This window comes from Thermomyces lanuginosus (genome assembly GCF_041956635.1).
Source record: "Thermomyces lanuginosus strain ATCC 200065 unplaced genomic scaffold VTN49scaffold_29, whole genome shotgun sequence".
In the NCBI taxonomy this organism is placed as follows: domain Eukaryota; kingdom Fungi; phylum Ascomycota; class Eurotiomycetes; order Eurotiales; family Trichocomaceae; genus Thermomyces; species Thermomyces lanuginosus.
The window spans coordinates 72,060-88,974 of record NW_027192363.1 but is presented as its reverse complement, the minus strand read 5'-3'; the positions used below and the strand labels follow the sequence as shown (position 1 = coordinate 88,974).

At 54.0% G+C, this 16,915-nt stretch overlaps 9 protein-coding genes across 9 annotated transcripts; 4 read left to right on the top strand and 5 right to left on the bottom strand.

Moving 5' to 3' along the window:
- Positions 1-268: 268 nt before the first annotated feature.
- Positions 269-3,239, top strand: VTN49DRAFT_3514 (uncharacterized protein; the record flags this gene model as incomplete). The annotated part of the gene is made up of 7 exons (XM_069411359.1): positions 269-432; positions 492-1,045; positions 1,095-1,198; positions 1,259-1,411; positions 1,459-1,573; positions 1,624-1,715; positions 1,779-3,239. The coding sequence occupies 7 exons, from the start codon at positions 269-271 to the stop codon at positions 3,237-3,239; spliced, it is 2,643 nt and encodes an 880-aa protein (XP_069267985.1).
- Positions 3,240-3,385: 146 nt separating this feature from the next.
- VTN49DRAFT_3513 (uncharacterized protein) lies at positions 3,386-4,459 on the bottom strand (the record flags this gene model as incomplete). Its single annotated transcript, XM_069411358.1, has 2 exons — positions 3,386-4,287; positions 4,378-4,459. 2 exons carry the CDS (start codon positions 4,457-4,459, stop codon positions 3,386-3,388), a joined length of 984 nt encoding a protein of 327 aa, XP_069267984.1.
- Positions 4,460-4,736: 277 nt separating this feature from the next.
- Positions 4,737-5,495, top strand: VTN49DRAFT_3512 (uncharacterized protein; the record flags this gene model as incomplete). Its single annotated transcript, XM_069411357.1, has 2 exons — positions 4,737-4,892; positions 4,947-5,495. The coding sequence occupies 2 exons, from the start codon at positions 4,737-4,739 to the stop codon at positions 5,493-5,495; spliced, it is 705 nt and encodes a 234-aa protein (XP_069267983.1).
- A 1,178-nt stretch (positions 5,496-6,673) lies between these two features.
- VTN49DRAFT_3511 (uncharacterized protein) lies at positions 6,674-7,978 on the top strand (the record flags this gene model as incomplete). The annotated part of the gene is made up of 2 exons (XM_069411356.1): positions 6,674-7,404; positions 7,459-7,978. 2 exons carry the CDS (start codon positions 6,674-6,676, stop codon positions 7,976-7,978), a joined length of 1,251 nt encoding a protein of 416 aa, XP_069267982.1.
- A 276-nt stretch (positions 7,979-8,254) lies between these two features.
- On the top strand, positions 8,255-10,101 carry VTN49DRAFT_3510 (uncharacterized protein; the record flags this gene model as incomplete). The annotated part of the gene is made up of 2 exons (XM_069411355.1): positions 8,255-9,968; positions 10,025-10,101. 2 exons carry the CDS (start codon positions 8,255-8,257, stop codon positions 10,099-10,101), a joined length of 1,791 nt encoding a protein of 596 aa, XP_069267981.1.
- A 287-nt stretch (positions 10,102-10,388) lies between these two features.
- Positions 10,389-11,208, bottom strand: VTN49DRAFT_3509 (uncharacterized protein; the record flags this gene model as incomplete). Its single annotated transcript, XM_069411353.1, has 2 exons — positions 10,389-10,607; positions 10,669-11,208. The coding sequence occupies 2 exons, from the start codon at positions 11,206-11,208 to the stop codon at positions 10,389-10,391; spliced, it is 759 nt and encodes a 252-aa protein (XP_069267980.1).
- A 703-nt stretch (positions 11,209-11,911) lies between these two features.
- On the bottom strand, positions 11,912-14,089 carry VTN49DRAFT_3508 (uncharacterized protein; the record flags this gene model as incomplete). Its single annotated transcript, XM_069411352.1, has 4 exons — positions 11,912-12,109; positions 12,172-12,883; positions 12,942-13,543; positions 13,601-14,089. 4 exons carry the CDS (start codon positions 14,087-14,089, stop codon positions 11,912-11,914), a joined length of 2,001 nt encoding a protein of 666 aa, XP_069267979.1.
- A 347-nt stretch (positions 14,090-14,436) lies between these two features.
- On the bottom strand, positions 14,437-14,857 carry VTN49DRAFT_3507 (uncharacterized protein; the record flags this gene model as incomplete). Its single annotated transcript, XM_069411351.1, has 2 exons — positions 14,437-14,538; positions 14,690-14,857. 2 exons carry the CDS (start codon positions 14,855-14,857, stop codon positions 14,437-14,439), a joined length of 270 nt encoding a protein of 89 aa, XP_069267978.1.
- A 307-nt stretch (positions 14,858-15,164) lies between these two features.
- VTN49DRAFT_3506 (uncharacterized protein) lies at positions 15,165-16,457 on the bottom strand (the record flags this gene model as incomplete). The annotated part of the gene is made up of 3 exons (XM_069411350.1): positions 15,165-15,348; positions 15,408-16,349; positions 16,408-16,457. 3 exons carry the CDS (start codon positions 16,455-16,457, stop codon positions 15,165-15,167), a joined length of 1,176 nt encoding a protein of 391 aa, XP_069267977.1.
- Between the last annotated feature and the right edge of the window lie 458 nt (positions 16,458-16,915).

Genomic DNA, 16,915 nt, shown 5'->3' with positions numbered 1-16,915 from the left:
CCCGTCTTCAGAGGAAACCTCGTCGTCGAATTGAGCCCATCTATAAAAATTTCCCGGCATATCAACGAAAGTCTTTTTTTTCTGCCGCGAATTGTGGCGCAAAATTACTCACCGCCTTTTGATAAGATAAGGATGCTGCGCCACAGTTAGGTAAGCTTTAGTTATCTCTTGGTTTCCTTATTCGGAGAGCCGACTCCAGCACGGAAGCCCTGGAATGACTGCGGTGCCCTCCTCGATGATCTGGGGAACAAATTACCGATGACAGAATATGTCACAGATATCTGACGACTCGACAAGTTGGGAACAGGCGGATAATCAGTCGCGGAATGGTTCCGGAGAGAGCTCTGACCGCAATGGCTCTACATGGGACCGCCAGCAGGAATCGATAGACCTCCTTGCGGAGGACCCGTTGTTTTCGCCAGAAGAACAACCGTGAGTTGGATCGCAAAACGTGTCGTGACTAACCCTGAGTCTTATTGGGAATTATCTAGAATCTCCTTCAAACGTAAACAAAAACAACCCGCGCGATTCAGCCTATCCAACCTCTTTTCCGACACGGCACCACAGGACAGCGCAACACGAAGACAAAGATCGTCCTCAGCGTCGCGAATAGCAGGACGACGTCCTCCAGGGGACTGGAGCACTACGTCGCCGCGCGGCCATACACGAGCTTGGTCCAATGGAGATGTTGACAATGTTAAAGACGACGGTCCGCTGGATTGGCATGTGGAAGGGTTGGGACGTCGCGTTGGCTACGACGATTTCACGGCAATCGACTGGATATTTGAATACACGAAGGAACGGCAAAGGAAGCGGCTGCTCTATTCGAGCGGTCAAGGTTTTCTAGGCCATCTTCGCCAGGTTCTAGATGCCACCTATGTGTGGATTGTGTTGGTCGCGACGGGAGTGTCTGTCGGTCTCATCGCAGCATGCATTACTATTGCAAGCGACTGGCTAGGAGACATAAAGGAAGGCTATTGCCGCAGTGATCGCGGCATCGTCCAATTCTACCTGAATCGGAGCTTTTGCTGCTGGGGCCACGAAGGTACACCTTGCCCGTTTGGTTATTTGTTCGGTCTTCTGATGGATAGCAGACCTCTCGGAATGTGTCGGATGGGTATCCTGGGGGAAAGCACTTAACCTCAAGACTGCTGCCGGACGGTATGCGGCTGAGTATTTCCTTTTCGTTTTGTTTTCGGTACGGTTTCCCTGCGCGGGCCCCGTTGGTGGCATGCTGCTCACGAATCATTTCCAACAGGTGGTGTTCGCATGTTGCGCATGCATTCTAGTCCTAACATATGCACGATATGCCAAACACAGCGGAATTCCCGAGATCAAAACTGTTCTCGGTGGTTTCGTTATCAGAAGATTCTTGGGAGGCTGGACCTTGATTATCAAGTCTCTGGGCTTGGTAAGTAAACCACATTCTTTTGACAACGATTCTGCTTACAGTTCAAGTGTTTGGCCGTTGGATCCGGTATGTGGCTCGGCAAAGAAGGACCCTTGGTGCACGTTGCGTGCTGCTGCGCCAATATCATGATGAAGCCTTTCGATGCGTTGAACAACAACGAGGGTATGATCGTCATTGCCCTAGCCCGATTACTATTTCTGACCGTATCACAGCAAGAAAGCGAGAAATCTTCTCTGCCGCCGCCGCAGCAGGTATATCTGCGGCGTTTGGCGCACCGATTGGGGGTGTGCTCTTCAGCCTGGAGGTAAGTCACAAGACTGCGGATTTTTTGTGGGACTGTAGTGATAATCATGATCAACGCTTATAGCAATTGTCATATTATTTTCCTGACAAGACGATGTGGCAGAGTTTCGTGTGTGCCACAGTTGCGGCCGTCACACTCCAAGCGCTGAATCCCTTCCATACTGGCAAGATCGTCCTCTACCAGGTGACCTATATCCGAGACTGGCAAAACTTCGAAATCGTTCCTTTCATGCTGTTGGGCATCCTTGGCGGTATATATGGCGGACTTTTCATCAAAGTCAACCTTAAACTGGCTAAATGGCGCAAGTCGTGGAGCCGGTCCTATCCGCTTCTCGAAGTCGGGCTTGTGTCCATCATTACTGCGCTGATCAGCTTTCCCAACAAATTCATGCGCGCTCAGACATCGGAGCTTGTTTACCAGCTATTCGCCGAGTGCGCCAACAGGGCAGATGATCCTCTCGGTCTTTGCAAGAAAGGGGCCGCTTCTTTTGGGGTGATTGCCCTTTTACTCATGGCCGCTGTGCTAGGCTACTTACTTGCCTCGGTTACTTTCGGACTTGAGATACCCGCAGGTATCATATTGCCATCTCTTGCCATCGGGGCGCTTTACGGACGAGCGTTCGGGATCGCAGTTGAAATCTGGCAAAATGCTTATCCTGACCTCTTCATCTTCAGCAGCTGCGTGCCTGATACCCCCTGCATCACTCCCGCGACCTACGCAATCATTGGCGCTGCCTCAGCTCTCGGTGGTGCTACCAGGATGACCGTCTCCATTGTCGTTATCATGTTTGAGCTGACAGGCGCGCTGACATACGTGATCCCCATCATGCTCGCTGTCATGCTATCTAAATGGAGTGGCGATACATTTGGAAGGCGAGGAATCTACGAAGCCTGGATCCATCTCCAAGAATACCCGTTCCTCGACCACAAAGACGACCGACCATTGCCGGACGTGACTGCATCCAAGATCATGACCCATGTCGACGACCTCACTGTCATCCCGGCTACGGGCCACACCATCTCATCGCTCAACAAACTACTGGCGGAGACAAGCTACCGCGGCTTTCCCGTAGTCCTAGACACCACCGACCCAGTTCTCCTGGGCTATATCTCGAGGAACGAGCTCTCGTTCGCCTTGAAAACGCCTTCGGCCCAAAAGCTCCCTGCAGAAACACAAGTCTTTTTTGTCCACCAACCCTACGCGGACCCGCGCGAAACGCTTGACCTACGGCCCTGGATGGATCAAACACCAATCACGCTAAACTGCCATACTCCCTTCCTGATCGTCCTAGGCATGTTCCAACGATTAGGACTGCGATACGTGCTGTTTGTGCACAAGGGGATCCTGCGCGGTCTTGCGACGAAGAAGGATATTTGGAATATCCTCAATGGCTTGGATGATCGGAGAGCGAAGGAGTTTAGTGACGATATGCTGTTTCATGAAGGTGGGGGTGAGGAGGTTGGTTTGCTAGATGATGTATCGCATGATGATATACCCAGTCCGGCAGAGCGGACAGATTTATGATCATGATGGTTTGGGTGTCGTGCTTTTTTTATAGAATACACAATTCATGGCATTCGGTACAGGGGATCTGATAACCCTTCATAATAAGCCCTCGTCTATCTTACCTGTATACCGTACCCGAAGAAGACATATTGCAATAATCATTTCTAGAAGCGCCTCGTTCCATTAACAAACCCCTTGACACCTTGTCCAAGTTGGCTGGCAACGCAGGTAGCTTCGCGCACCCCACGCGCGATGTCTCCTCGGGTGCCAGCCTCTTCGAGCACCAACAGCCCGCCAATCGTACACCCACCGGGAGAGGAGACTTTCTCCCTGACGATCGCCGGATGCTCTCCACTCTCCACCATGGCGCATGTACCCTTCATAACCTGCGCCGCCATCATCTGTGCCTCAGCGCGAGGTAAACCCATTGCGACGGCACCATCCGCTAAGCCCTCCAGCATCAGCGCCACAAAAGCCGGGCCAGAGCCGCACAGCGCTGTGCAGACATCCATCTGCGACGGCGGCAGATAAACGACTTTGCCGATCCGCGTGAAGATCCAGGTCACCAGCTCGGACCACTCAGCCGGCAGAGGCGGGGAGGTCGTTCCGATGACAGTCATGGACTGGCGCACCATAGCAGCGGTGTTGGGCATAACACGGACGACGGTGCAGCGTTCCTGCGGGTCGCTCGGCACTGACAGTCCCGGGTACAACACCTCTTCGATCTGCGCGGCGTGGACACCGGCCAGAATGCTGATGAGCAGTTTGCCCCGGAGTGCGTCGCGCATGCCCGGCGCGGCCAGCACATCCTTGAACATGTTGGGCTTGCAGCCGAGGATCACGACGTCAGCTTGCTCGACGCCCTTAACATTATCGTTTTGAAGAATTGTGACTGGGAATTTCTTGTATGGCTCCACGGTCCGACGGATGCGGTCGGCGGTTTGGTCCCGGCGCACACAGGCAATGAACCTGGTTGGCGCTTGTACTGGAGCATTTTCAGAAGAGGCGCCAGAATCTGATGAGAGGGATGCTAGAATCCCTTCCAGAATGGCCAATCCTAGGTTCCCTGAGTAAAAATATCAGCGATATGGGCCTTCGGGTCCTCCCTTCACACCGGAATATATATATAAGTCCTGTTGGAGACATATGTACACACCACATCCTAACACTGTCAGGGTCTTGTCTTTCTTCCCGGCCAATTCAGAGCCGGGACCTCTAGTGACAGCTTCGGCAGACATCTCTGGCCTTGGAATCCGTCGCAATTCCTTGTAAAGATACAGCAAGTGAGAGGTATGCTCTGGTCAAGTCGCGAAAGTGATTGACCACCGGACCGGGCGGTGAAAATGTCAAAGCTGCCCCACGAGGAATTTATGCCGGCAGAAATTCCTACCGCCTTCAAAAATCGGCCTATCACGGAGCTTCTCCGAGCATCTCTCAAGCCCTCAACAGCAGGAGTTCAATGAGAAAGGTCAACGTCCGTTACGTGGCCGGCGAAAACATATCCTGACCGGCAACATGGCGGACCCATTTGAGGTGCGCATGCGCTTCACGACGCAACTGCAGCACCTCAGTGCTTCAGTGTCATCGTCGCAGAGAGCGGCGCACTATGCTCTGAAATACCGCGACATGGACGAGGACTTGCACTCATGTATCTTGGAACAGTTGGAGCGGGTATGCTATCCTCAGTCAAACATAAATCATTATGAAATCATCTGACGCGAATAGAACAATATGAACAACCGAGCGAACATCATGTACTTTATCGAACATTTCTGCGACATGGCCACCAAAGAGAACGCCGTCAGCTATGTGCGCATGATTCAGCGTGATATCCTCCGCATCGTGGACGCCGTTGCTCCGGCCGATGGCTCGGGTGCCGCCAACGTAAAGCATGTTCGCCGGGTACTGCAGGGTCTCCGGAATCAGAAGGTCCTGTCGGAGGAAACTGTGATGGAGATCGACAGCTGTCTTAAGGAGCGCGACACCCGGCAGGGTCAGTTGCTGGATTACGAGCTCGCTGAAGGACGAGACGGTGGGACACCGCGCAGTTCCAGGGCCAACGGGGCTTTGCGTATTGATAAGCGGCAGATTGAGCAGCGGATCGAGGAGGATCGCGAGCGAAACAAGCGCTTACGGGAGAGTATGTGGGCGGTCAGTGGTGATGATCGAGGAGAGTTCTACCAGCTCTGGGATGAGGTCAGCGATGTTGGCGAGGATGATTACATGGATGCTGCCGACGATGCTGCGGAGAGAAGGCGGGCGGTAGCAGCATGATGCCGGGCATTGTTTTGTCTGGAATATATTCTGCTTGTAAATATATATAGGGTTCGGATTGCTGGCGTTTGAGGACGGTGTTCGGAGTTTTAGGACGGGACAGGATGCCTTGGCTGATAGCGGAATGATAGACAATGCTGGCATGCATACCTATCATCGATTGTCCAATACATCATCATTCTGGATTGATGGACATAGCGAGGGGCAGAGGGTAACCTAATGCCACTAGCCACCAGGATGCGGATCAGAAGAACTAGAGCGTATTAACCAGATGTCCCGCTTGATAGCACCGCTTCGTTCGCTTTTTCCCAAGACCATTTTCTCATAGGCCACTTCAATCTTAGGTTCTCTCAAGAATGGAATGAGACTGCTACGTCCCTCACTTTAATTCCGAAGCCGAGGGTCTCCAGCGACATGCTCCGGCTATGTTATCCAACTGGGACACCTGGCACCTTTCTCATCAGTGTCTCTTGACCTGTAGTATGCTAATTTCGCGTTCGTGATCCGGAGTGTCCTTGTCGTAATTTACTGTAGATCTACGACATCCGAGGTTTGGAGAGGCCCAATATCAGAAAGGCTAAAGAAGAAAAAAGTGAAGGGGGGATAAAACATTAATTAGAGCTCGCTTGATCTGCTTGCGCATGCACTGAGCACCCTGTCACTTCGTAGAGAGGGGTAGGTTGGAGACATGCTGCAGCCTGCAGTGGACAGTGGTGCAGTCTGTCAGTGACAAGGTTTATCATTCTAAGGTACCTAAGTTGAGGCAAGCGGAGAGACCATGGATCGTTAACCTTTGCCTGGTAGGTACCTGCCTAGTATTCGGCAACGAATCCATTATGAAACCTGTAGTATATAAGGACATGGCATAGCCGACTATGACAGAGATCCCGGAAACAAGAGCTCCAGACCATCGATAGGGCAACGCAGCTGCATCTCTGACGTTGTGGTGCAGCCGACCAATCGGCAGCTTTCGATCATGTGATTCGGAAAAACCTTCGTTCCACCGATGAGCATAACTAACCAGATTTGGTTAGCTTCCCCAGGCGGTGAGACTCTGAGCGGCCGCATTCGGCTGCTCCGCAGCTGGAACGGAGAAACGCAAGTGAAAATTGCAAAAAAACAGCAGGAAATAAAAATAAAAATCCGGCCAGCACATATTTTCCGTTTGCCTGACCTCGATGTTCTCGAACATTTTCACAAAGGCTAAAGGTTTATTCGGTAGCCAAGAACCAGAGTCTACCGAAGACGAAGCCACTTCGTCGGAGAATCGCGATCAACAGCAGCAACAGAAGAAGAACATGGCCGTCGCGACAAGACGATCAAGACGATTGGCCGGCGAGCCGTCGCCCGAAGTCAGCGATATTGACATGCTGACACCGAGAAGAAGAACCCGATCGGCAGCCACCAATGGAGAAGGACAAGCAAAGAAGCGACGGAAAACGGACAAGACCGATGATTCCAATGAGGAGAGCAGTACCACGGCGGTTGTCGAAGTACCGGAAACGCAGAACGTCCATGGACAGAACTCGCTCGAGGTGATTGACGAGTCGCCGGCAGAGACGCAGGAGATTGTAGAGGATACTCCCGCGCCTGCGGAGGTGCCCGAGACCCAGTTCGACGCCCAGACGGAAACCCCGACCCAAACCCAGGCTCAGACTCAGGATGCTGAGGAGTCCGAGTCCGCAAAGGAGACACGGCAGGAACCGGTCTCGACTGGAAACCACATTAGGTTCGACAGCGAGGAGCCAGTGCCCGTTCCGGTTGTCGAGCAAACACCGGAAACGCAAGTTAAGGAGGATTCCGAGTCGGAAAGCGACGATGACGATGAGGCACCAGAAGCCATTGATAACTCAGCGCAATTGCTCGCATTGAAGGCGGAGGCGCAGCGACAGGAGGAGGCACGAAGAAAGTAAGACGGATTGATTCCTCGGTCCGAAAGTAACCACTGCTGACGATTTTCTAGGGAGGAACAAGCCAAGAAGGAAAAGCGAAGGCAATTGGACGAGCTCCGAAAACAGCAAGCCCGGGCAGCTGGCAAATCGAAAAGCCAGAAATCAACAACATCGCCGTCACTGGAAAACGGCACGTTGCAGGACGATGAGGTTTCGGAGAGCACCGCAACACTACAAGGATCTGTGGCCAAGGAGACCGGCCGCCGGGCCCTGCCGGCCCTGTTGCCGGATGAGATTCTGAATGCCGTGCCAGCTGACCGACTACCGACGCCTCCGCCGGACATCCAGCGCAAATACTCGAAACGACATCGGTTTTTTGACGAAGAAGAGAAGCCGCCCAAAGACATTCGCCGCGGAGACGTTACGATCCGCGTCTTGGATGACAAAGCGGCCAAGTCTACACTGGCACCCAAGTCGTCCAAGCAAGGGCAGAAGGTACGCGAGGCATGGATTGCGGGCAAGCGAAATCCCAAGCCTCTGCCTGGACTGAAGCGGGTGCCGGGTGGGAAAAAGGGGTTTGTTCGACGGTGAGCATACTGTCAGCAGGCTGGCATGTCGATATGAATCTATTCGAGCTCGTAGATCGAGTGTGTATAATCGCGAAAATAATGGTTTGGGAGCAATTGTCAGTATTGTGATAGAAATCATGGATAGAAGAGCAAATCTGATAAGATTAGATCATCGTATGCGGAGCGGGTCGAAGCTCCGTCCATCAGAAGGCGTCATCAACTCCGCCGGCAACGGGAAGTCATAAATTCAATTCTTTTTTTTCACGGATACAATCACCCCAATTCTTCCACACCGGCCATGACGACCAACGAGACGTCTCCTTTGTTACCGCAATATCAGCGCCCCAGCACCAGCGGCGCATCAACGACGTCACGGACGGGCCGAACCGTGACCTTCAACCCGCTCGCCACAATCACCACGTACAATACCAGTCCGAGTTCTTCGCCGCCGTCGATCGATCAACGAAGGGGTATCGGGAATAGTTCTCGTCCTGCTCCGCACCAGGATGCGCCCGCCAAAGGCTTCCTCTCTGCCCCGCCAGGCGGAAGCAATAGTGGCCTATCTGCATCACAGCCGGTGCTCTCCGCATTGAACAGTAAACTTCGACGACGGAATAGTTACGGGGCCCCACCGCAAAGGACCGGAGGAAGGGGCCTCACGACCGGCGCATTATCAAAAGCAACATCGGCGACACAGCCAACGGCCAAGATCGGCCCGCAACGGACGACCAAGAACACGCAGAAGCTTAAGCTTCTCCCGGATCTGGTGCGGGGCGAAGGAGAGGAGGACGAGACGGCGTACTACGATGACGACGCCGGGTTCGCGCGCGATGTATACTCACAGCTGACTCGAATCAAGGAGCCGTCAGCACGGCGGGACGCTGCGCGACTGGGGAAGGCGGATCGGGATCGCCTGCCACGGGTAACGGCGTACTGCACGGCGAGCTCGTACCGGCTGGACGGAGTGATCAAGTTCCTCAAGTCGCGGGCAAGAACGCGCGGGGCAAATCCAAAGCTGTTTGACGAGTGTGTGTACTCGCCGTTTGACTACGATTATGAGGCGAAGCAGGCCCGGCAGCAACAGGAAGAACAGCAGCAACTGTTACAAAATGGCGCGAAAGGAGATTCTTCGCAGGTTAGCGAACCACTGGCGCCACCTTCAGCAGGAAGTGAGCGCAGATTCTCCGACAGTGTAGTGGAGACGGGCGAGGAAAGACGCAGCCGAACAGAAGATCTGATTGACCTTCAAGAAGGCGCCAACGTATCATCATCATCAGAGGTTGTGGCGACGAGCGAGCAACCACCAACCTCATCCAGTGAACCAACCGAGGTGACCGCTTCCGGTGATAATGACAATGACGACCACGACGACGTCGGTCGTCTAGACACCACTGTGCACATTCCAGAAGTTTTCATCTTTGACTACGGCACAGTCGTGATATGGGGGATGACGCCAGCGCAAGAAGCACGCTTCCTGGCCGACGTATCGAAGTTTGCGATCTCCGCGCTCCGCCCGGAGGACACCCAGGTCGAGAACTTTAACTTCTACTACGCACGGGACTACCAAGCGCGGATCTACAACGACTTCATCTCCCTGCGTGAGCCACGCAACTACATGATTAAGCTGGCTATCTCGCACGCGTTGTCGCAATCCGTCAAAACCTCCCTCTTCGAGGACCTTGTCTCCGAAACTATCGCCGCGACAGCGCCGCTTCCGGCCCAAATCGCGAAAACCGGCAGCGTCAACATGTCCCGGAGGCAAATCAATATGCAGATTGGAGAGCTGTTCATCCTGCGCATCAACATCCATCTACAGGGCTCCGTCCTCGACAGCCCCGAGCTGATGTGGGCAGAGCCACAGCTCGACCCGGTCTACCAGGCTGTTCGGACATATCTCGAGATGGACCAGCGCGTCGGCCTGCTCACGGAGCGGCTGGATGTGATTGCGGATCTGCTGGCGGTGCTCAAAGATCAGTTGAGTCATCGGCATGGGGAGTATCTGGAGTGGATTGGTAGGTATTCCCTCTGAACGAAATCCCTGGGGTTCATGGGGCTGATTCGTTGCAAGTGATTATCCTGATTGCCGCGGAGATTCTCGTCGCCGCGATTAATATCGTTGTGGATCTATATGCTGGCGTTGGATAGACGGGAGGTCATGGGGCCGTTTCCTTGTAACGTAATCTGTACGATAATAGCATGTTAACGAGGATATACCTCGAAATATGCGAATCGCATTCTTTTTCCCCGAAAGTAAAATTCGTAGACGATGATTATACAGAATCCCCATAGAGTACAGATTCAAGCAAGAATAAATGATAAAAATACCAATCGCAACGCCAATCCAGCCCATCCCACTATTTCCCACTCCAAAACGTAGTAGAAATAAACACAGTCCAACGACATTTTCGTCGTCGTCGTCGTCGTCTTGGAATTTACCGCCCTTGATTATCGCTGGTACTTTCTTGCGCGCGGGATGATGATGCCTCGTTGTTTTCCACGGCTGTCGCGCCATCTTTTGTGGCGCTTGTCGTCTGCTGGTCTCCTCCGTCGCCGCCCTCCGCACCACCGGCACCGGTGCCGGAGCCCTCTTGGTCCTCACCAGGTTGATTAGGTTTGCGACTGCGTTTTGAGCGGAGGGGTCGTTCCTGAGGCTGTAAACAAGAGTCAGCATCAATGCTCCAGAATCTCATTTAAAGGCTGGGATGATCCTACAGTCGGCGGCATCTCCTCCGAACTTCCCTCTGTCTCATCATCCAAAACCCCCAACTCACTCGTATTCAGTCCATTGCCAAACGCCCGTTGCTCTGCTCCGCGACGCGCGCCGCCACCCAAACCATTCTCTCTCTCCTTATTATGCATTTCCTCCTCCTCCATACTCTCGCCCAGCACCGCCCGCGCCCTAGCCCTCACCTCCGCCAAACCCTCACCGGCCTTCGCATTCCCACCAGCCTCCAGCTCCTCCACCATCCCCGTAACCTTCGCCAGATGCTCCAGCAGAATACACGTCTCCAGTCTCATCTTCCGCACATACTGCCACCCACGCTCATTGCGCCGCCGTAGGTTCGCGTTCTCCGTCTCAATCTCGTTGAGGCGTTTCTTCATCTGAATGCATTTGCGTTTGTAGGCGGCCTCGACGCTGGGAGGGTTCGGCGGGGGCGCCTTGATCGGAGAAAGGGGCCGCTTGGTGCCGGCAGCTGTCGAGGATGATGGTGCGGGTGGATGGCCGCTGCTGCTGTGATGATGTGTATCCATGATGGCGGTGGTGTTTGATGGGGGTCCGCTTGATGATGATGTGTCGTTGTTGGTGGTGTCTGTTTGGGGCCAGCGGAGCATCTGATTTTATTTCACTGTTGGCACTTTCGTAAATCGTGGAGTTTCTGAGTTCAAGCGTACCCAAAGGAGTTGAATTTGTTGAAGGCGCTGGCCCTCGGGCTTTGTCTCGATCCCCTAGGGTGTTGGTTTAGGGAATCGATCGGTAATCGATAAACTGCTCCTAATTATTAGTTGTCATGCATTGGGCTTGAGAATGATCAGTTCAGCTTACATTTGCACGATATTTTCTTTGAAAGCAACTCAATTAAATTGCTTGATGAGCTCGAAAGCGGGTGATTGAGGTCCGCAAGACTGATCACGTGATCCAATATAGGATGTTGGATTACCAAATCAGGGCCACTCTAACCCTAACCCTTAGATGATGCTGGCTGAGAGGAATTGATGTGCGACGAGGAATCATAAATGAACTATCCAAATAGATTGCAGAAATGACTCCAACCAACACCGGCCAAAAGAACAGCCCATCGAAATAGGCAGGCATCTAGCTACTCAAAACATAAGACGACGGCCAACATGCAAAACTAGGAAGTATCCACCAAGATGACTATAAATCAGAGCTTCATATCAATCATTATCCAGAGTCCCAAAACCAATCATAATAACGACCGCGATGTGGATAGTGTCACCGTGCATCCGGCATCGCGTGGTCGTGGTCCAGCGACATGGATGGCGGCGCGTCGGGCAGGTCGCCGACATCGTCCGAATGCGCGAAACTGCTTGACACTAGGCCAGGCGTGCTAGAGGTGCTCTCGACCGGGTGGTTCTCATTTTCGTGATCATCCTCATAGAGATCTTCTTGCGGCGGCGAGAAGGACCAAACCTGCACAGTACAGTTAGTTTCTATGAAGAAATCAAAATTAAATGATGTGGATGGATAAATACCTCCATCACCGTCCGCCCCGCTCGATTCGCCATAATTACGGCCTTCTCCTCTTCAAAGGCAACGCGCCAGACCGCTTCCGACGGCTCCGACAACTCGCTCAGCTGCTGTCCGGTGCGCAGGTCCCAGACCTTGACGCGCCCATCGCTGCCACCGCTGACGATGCGCGTGTTGTCGAATTGCAAGCTAGTCACGCTGTTGTCATGCGCGGCGAGACGGTGGATGGGCCGCATCTGCGTCAGGGACCACACTCGTACCGAACCGTCGGAACCGCCGGTCACGAGCGTATCGCCGCGCATCTGGAGCTGGCCGACGAGGGAGGTGTGGCCTTGAAGGATGGCATGGCATTGGCCCGTGTGCGGATCCCAGATGCGCACACTGGTGTCGAGACTGCCTGTGGCGACTCGTTTCCCATCAAAGGCGATGGCGTAAATCTGGCTGAAATGCCCGGATAGCGTCCGTAAGCAGCACGCCTGCGAGATACTCCAGACCCGAGCATGGGTATCGTAGCTGCCAGACACAATTATGTCGCCATGGATGGCCAGACACCGCACACTGGCCTGGTGTCCAGTCAGGATCCCCCGGCAAGTGCCTGTGACAATGTCCCAGATTCGCAAAGTCGTATCCCGCGAGCCAGAAATGGCCGTGTTTCGATCGGCCATCTTCAGACATCGCACCGTAGAATTGTGGCCACGAAGTCGATGCAGGCATTTGCTGGACAACCACGTCAGCGCATGGTTCTCTTCCTGCTCTCCAGAATTTCTCAACTCACCCTGTAGCCATGTTCCATACTCGCACCTCCCGGTCACAGCCGCCGCTGACCAGCACATCGTCCCACGGTACCATGGCCCACACACCCATGACATGTCCTTCCAACGTCCGCTGGTTACCGCCGTTGGTATCGTAGACATGGATCTTGGCGTTGTCCAACGCGACCACAATGTATTTACGGGTCAGGTGCAGACTAGTTACGACGCCCTGGTCAGGGGTCACATGCTGTTGGATACGCCGTCCACCTTTCCGCCATGCAGACTCAATCAGATACTTGCGCTTAAAGTGTGTCCGGTACGACGACGGCTGGCTGCGCCGCGGCCGCGACGAGCTGGACGAAGAGTCCGTCCATGGGCCTCCAGTGCTGGTCGTCAGCGAGGACATGGATTTTCTCCGGGCACCAAGGTGCGATGAACTGGAGGATTGCGGTCTACTCGGCGCATCGAAATAGTCGCTCTCATCGTCGGCGGACCGCCGGTATGCATAGGCGTGTTTCTCGCACAAATGTTTCCAGGTAATGTCATCCCGCAGGAGTTCCTTCCACCGTTTCGACACCTGGGCGGCTCTCGCAAGTGTTTTGGGATCATCGATGAAGGAGAGAACCTAATAAATTACGGAATTAGCCTCAGTTTCTGACAAGCAAATATGATAAGCGCTTACTCGTAAACATAGCTCCGTAGGGAGCGTCTGGAACGGGTCTTTGCGCAGCCTTGGGCTCACAAAACTTGAGACAAAGCTCAACTGCTGGTTATCGCAGAGATTAAGAATGTCCACCAGGAACCGCTGCTTCTCCGCATTGGATAGTGAGCTGAAGCGGATCTTTGCATTTGTCAGCACATCATCCTCCTCGTCCACCGACTGCCAGCTGGTCGGCCGGTGATGCGGCGTCGGGCTCGGGGCTGGTGTCGGCGGCGATGTAGGCGCTGAGGGAAGCAGGCCGGAGGGTAACGGCGAGGCGGATTTGCTCGGCGTCGGCAGCGGCTGTGGATGGGAGGCGGCGACGGGCTTGCCTCCGGACAGGCGCCACGACTGTACCGAATCCAGCGGCTCGGGGGCACTACTCCGGGGCGAAGAGTCGCCGTCGTTGTTGTCGGCCAGCGGCGCTGGCCGCTGGCTCAGGGAGCGCGGCGGTGTAAACCGCGCAGCCATGGACGCAGGGTCTGTAGATTAATCCTCCTGAAGCACGCAGATATCACGTCCCACCGCAGGGCCTGGTCCGATCCCAGTCTCTGGAGGTATAGTACCCCAGACATCCACGGCAGGCTTTCCGGCTCGATTCGTCACGTAACTTGGACGAACAGAGAAGGTTCGAGTCGTCGGAGCGGAATCGGGTCGCACGAGTCTCACAGCCGGGCAAAAGCGAGTCAGGGCAGAGAACCAACGAGCAGAACTGAGTAATCTCGAAGGGCAAACACTTTAAAAGCAGACCGAGGGGTCAGAAAAAAAGACTGGAGGATCGACGACTCGCACGGTTGCTCGGCGTCAGCCGTCACTCGTCAGCAGCCCTGGTGGAGAAAAGGAGTCGGCCGCCAAGCGATGATGGCTACAGGGTCCAACAGGGAGTCGTTCAGGGGCGCCAATCTGCCTTCGATCAGACCCTGCAATCAAATAATCAGTCCGAAATAGCCGGTTAAAAAAATAGACGGATGCCGCGGTTTTGTGGGTGCGCAAACCAAACAATGCCAGGTCTTTTTCCCGCTTAACCATCTCTACCGATCTGCCAGCACCAGCCACCTCATACACACAGACACCAGTGGAGCTGGCCATCCATCCTCTGCCTCGTCTCACCGACACCAGCACCCGCTGCAGAACCGGGATCGTGGCAAACCGTGAGGCAACAGGCCGCGGCAGCCAGCGCGGTGCCGGACCTGGCCGTGATCGAGCCCATTCGGGGCCGAGCAAAAAGGGGAAAGGCATGGTTATTGGAGGAGAACAGGAGGCGCGAACCTCAAGATATCGCCAAATCGAATGGAATGTGCCGATTGACGTCTGGTCTAACTACGTGCGGATATGGAGACGCGGTTCCAGAGATCATCTCGGCACCGTGAACCATGGGCTATAGATGGGAGAACGTTGTCATTATTGCATCACAAGACTGGCACGACAAGCGATGCTTTGACCAAAAACAAGAAGATTACGAAAACAGGTCTATGTACAGCAAAATGTAGTATGCACAGTGAAGACGCTACCAGGCATCCGTAGAATCAAAACAAAACACAACTGCTCAGTGAGCATGCCCAATCTGCAAAAACAACGGCAGCACCATTCCCGCCACCGATGCGGCCAGGTCAGTCATCGAGCCGCGCCGTCGATTCGAGCCGTCGCGGGTATCCGCATAACCATTGCCGTAGCCCTCATGCGCCGGCGCCTGCGGGGCATTTTCATGCATCGTGTGCATGGCCACATACCTGGAGTGTCCGTCAATAAGTCATCTATCATACCTGAAATGGAAGAAGATTGTACGTACAAAAATGTCCCTGCGGAGAACAACAGGACAACACCTGTTCGCCATCGAATGGCACTCTCATCAATCTCCGGTCCTGACCCGAAAGCATGGACCAAGATAAACGTTAGAACTGCGCCGACAGGGGCTGCAAGGCTGAACACGAGGAGATGCGCGCGAGCCAGCCGGTTCGACAAGCCCTGCTTGAGAAGAACCGACGTCAGGCCGAACGACGCAGGCGCTTTGTGCACGAGAAGCGCGAAAAAGATAATGAACCCCAAGCTCGCATTAGATCCGGACGCCCCCAGTGCAATCCCATCAGCTACCGCGTGAATGACCAGCCCCAAGGTCGTAGCAATACTGTGGTTCCGCGACGACGCCTCCGGCTCCAGGAGTCCGGCGTTCGTGTTCGGTGACGCGCTTCGTCGTAGTGCCGGACCTCCCAGGTTGTCTAAAGAAATGTGGTGCGTTGGCCTTTTTGGCTTGGTGGGAGCGGCAAACTCTGGGAGCTTGTCAATAAGATACATCAGCACGAACCCGCTAATCAGCGCAACTCCGACCCAAGCATGCAGAGCAGCCTGATCATCCGCCTCCTCCTCTCCAGTTGACTCCGTGGCATCCTCCTCGTGTGTATCCTGATCTAATGTCTCATCGGCAGACTTTGGGATCAGCCGCGGGATTGTGACGGGGAGTTCAGGCTCCGACAGGGAATTCCCTTGTACAACAGGCTCTCCTCGGTGGAGTACCACTGGGATATCCGAGTGCAGCCCTCGGATATCGATGGCGCGAGGGTGGAGGTGATGCTGTGTATGACTTCCGACAGAGCTGTAGAGGGTCTCAATTCCTTCGGGGATAATGACCGTCAGCGCCGTGCCGACCAGAATCCCCATTCCAAGGGATGAGATTATTCGAAACTGTGATGGCGACAGCGACAACGACAGAGGCAGCGATCCAACAGTGAAAGATCTATTGTCAGAAAAAGGTTAGTATGTGGTCGCCATTGACTGGGTCCAGAACAGCTCACATCAAAGCCATCACCATGCTCAAAACGAGCAAGGTGAAGAGACCCTCCATGGTGATTATTACGACACGCGGCACGCAGGTTTAGCTGCACATCGTGGTCCGCAAGCTGAGTAGGTAGAACCAACGGGACTTTTCTGACAAAAATCCGTTGGAATTAAAGAAATAGTAACATGCAATTGATCCGCCGCGTAAACTGCAGGACTAAATGCGAAGATGATGAACGCCGGTCGTTCCGTCCGCAGGATTTTCGCAAGCTTTTGAAAGACTCGGGCCAAGACTCTGGACTTCTGTGTGGGAGGTCGCTTCGATCGTAATCGTAAGATTCCGTCAGAGGAATTGCTTCACCATCGATGTTGCCCGAGTAATCCTGGCATCTGCGGAGGAATCCTAGACTGCTACACCCAATCCTAAAGCATCTGGTAACGCTGTCTAGAAATCACGTGACTTTTGGACACAGAATGTCCCAAAAGTTCCAATTTCCAAAATATGGCATGCATTCAGAAGCAGCC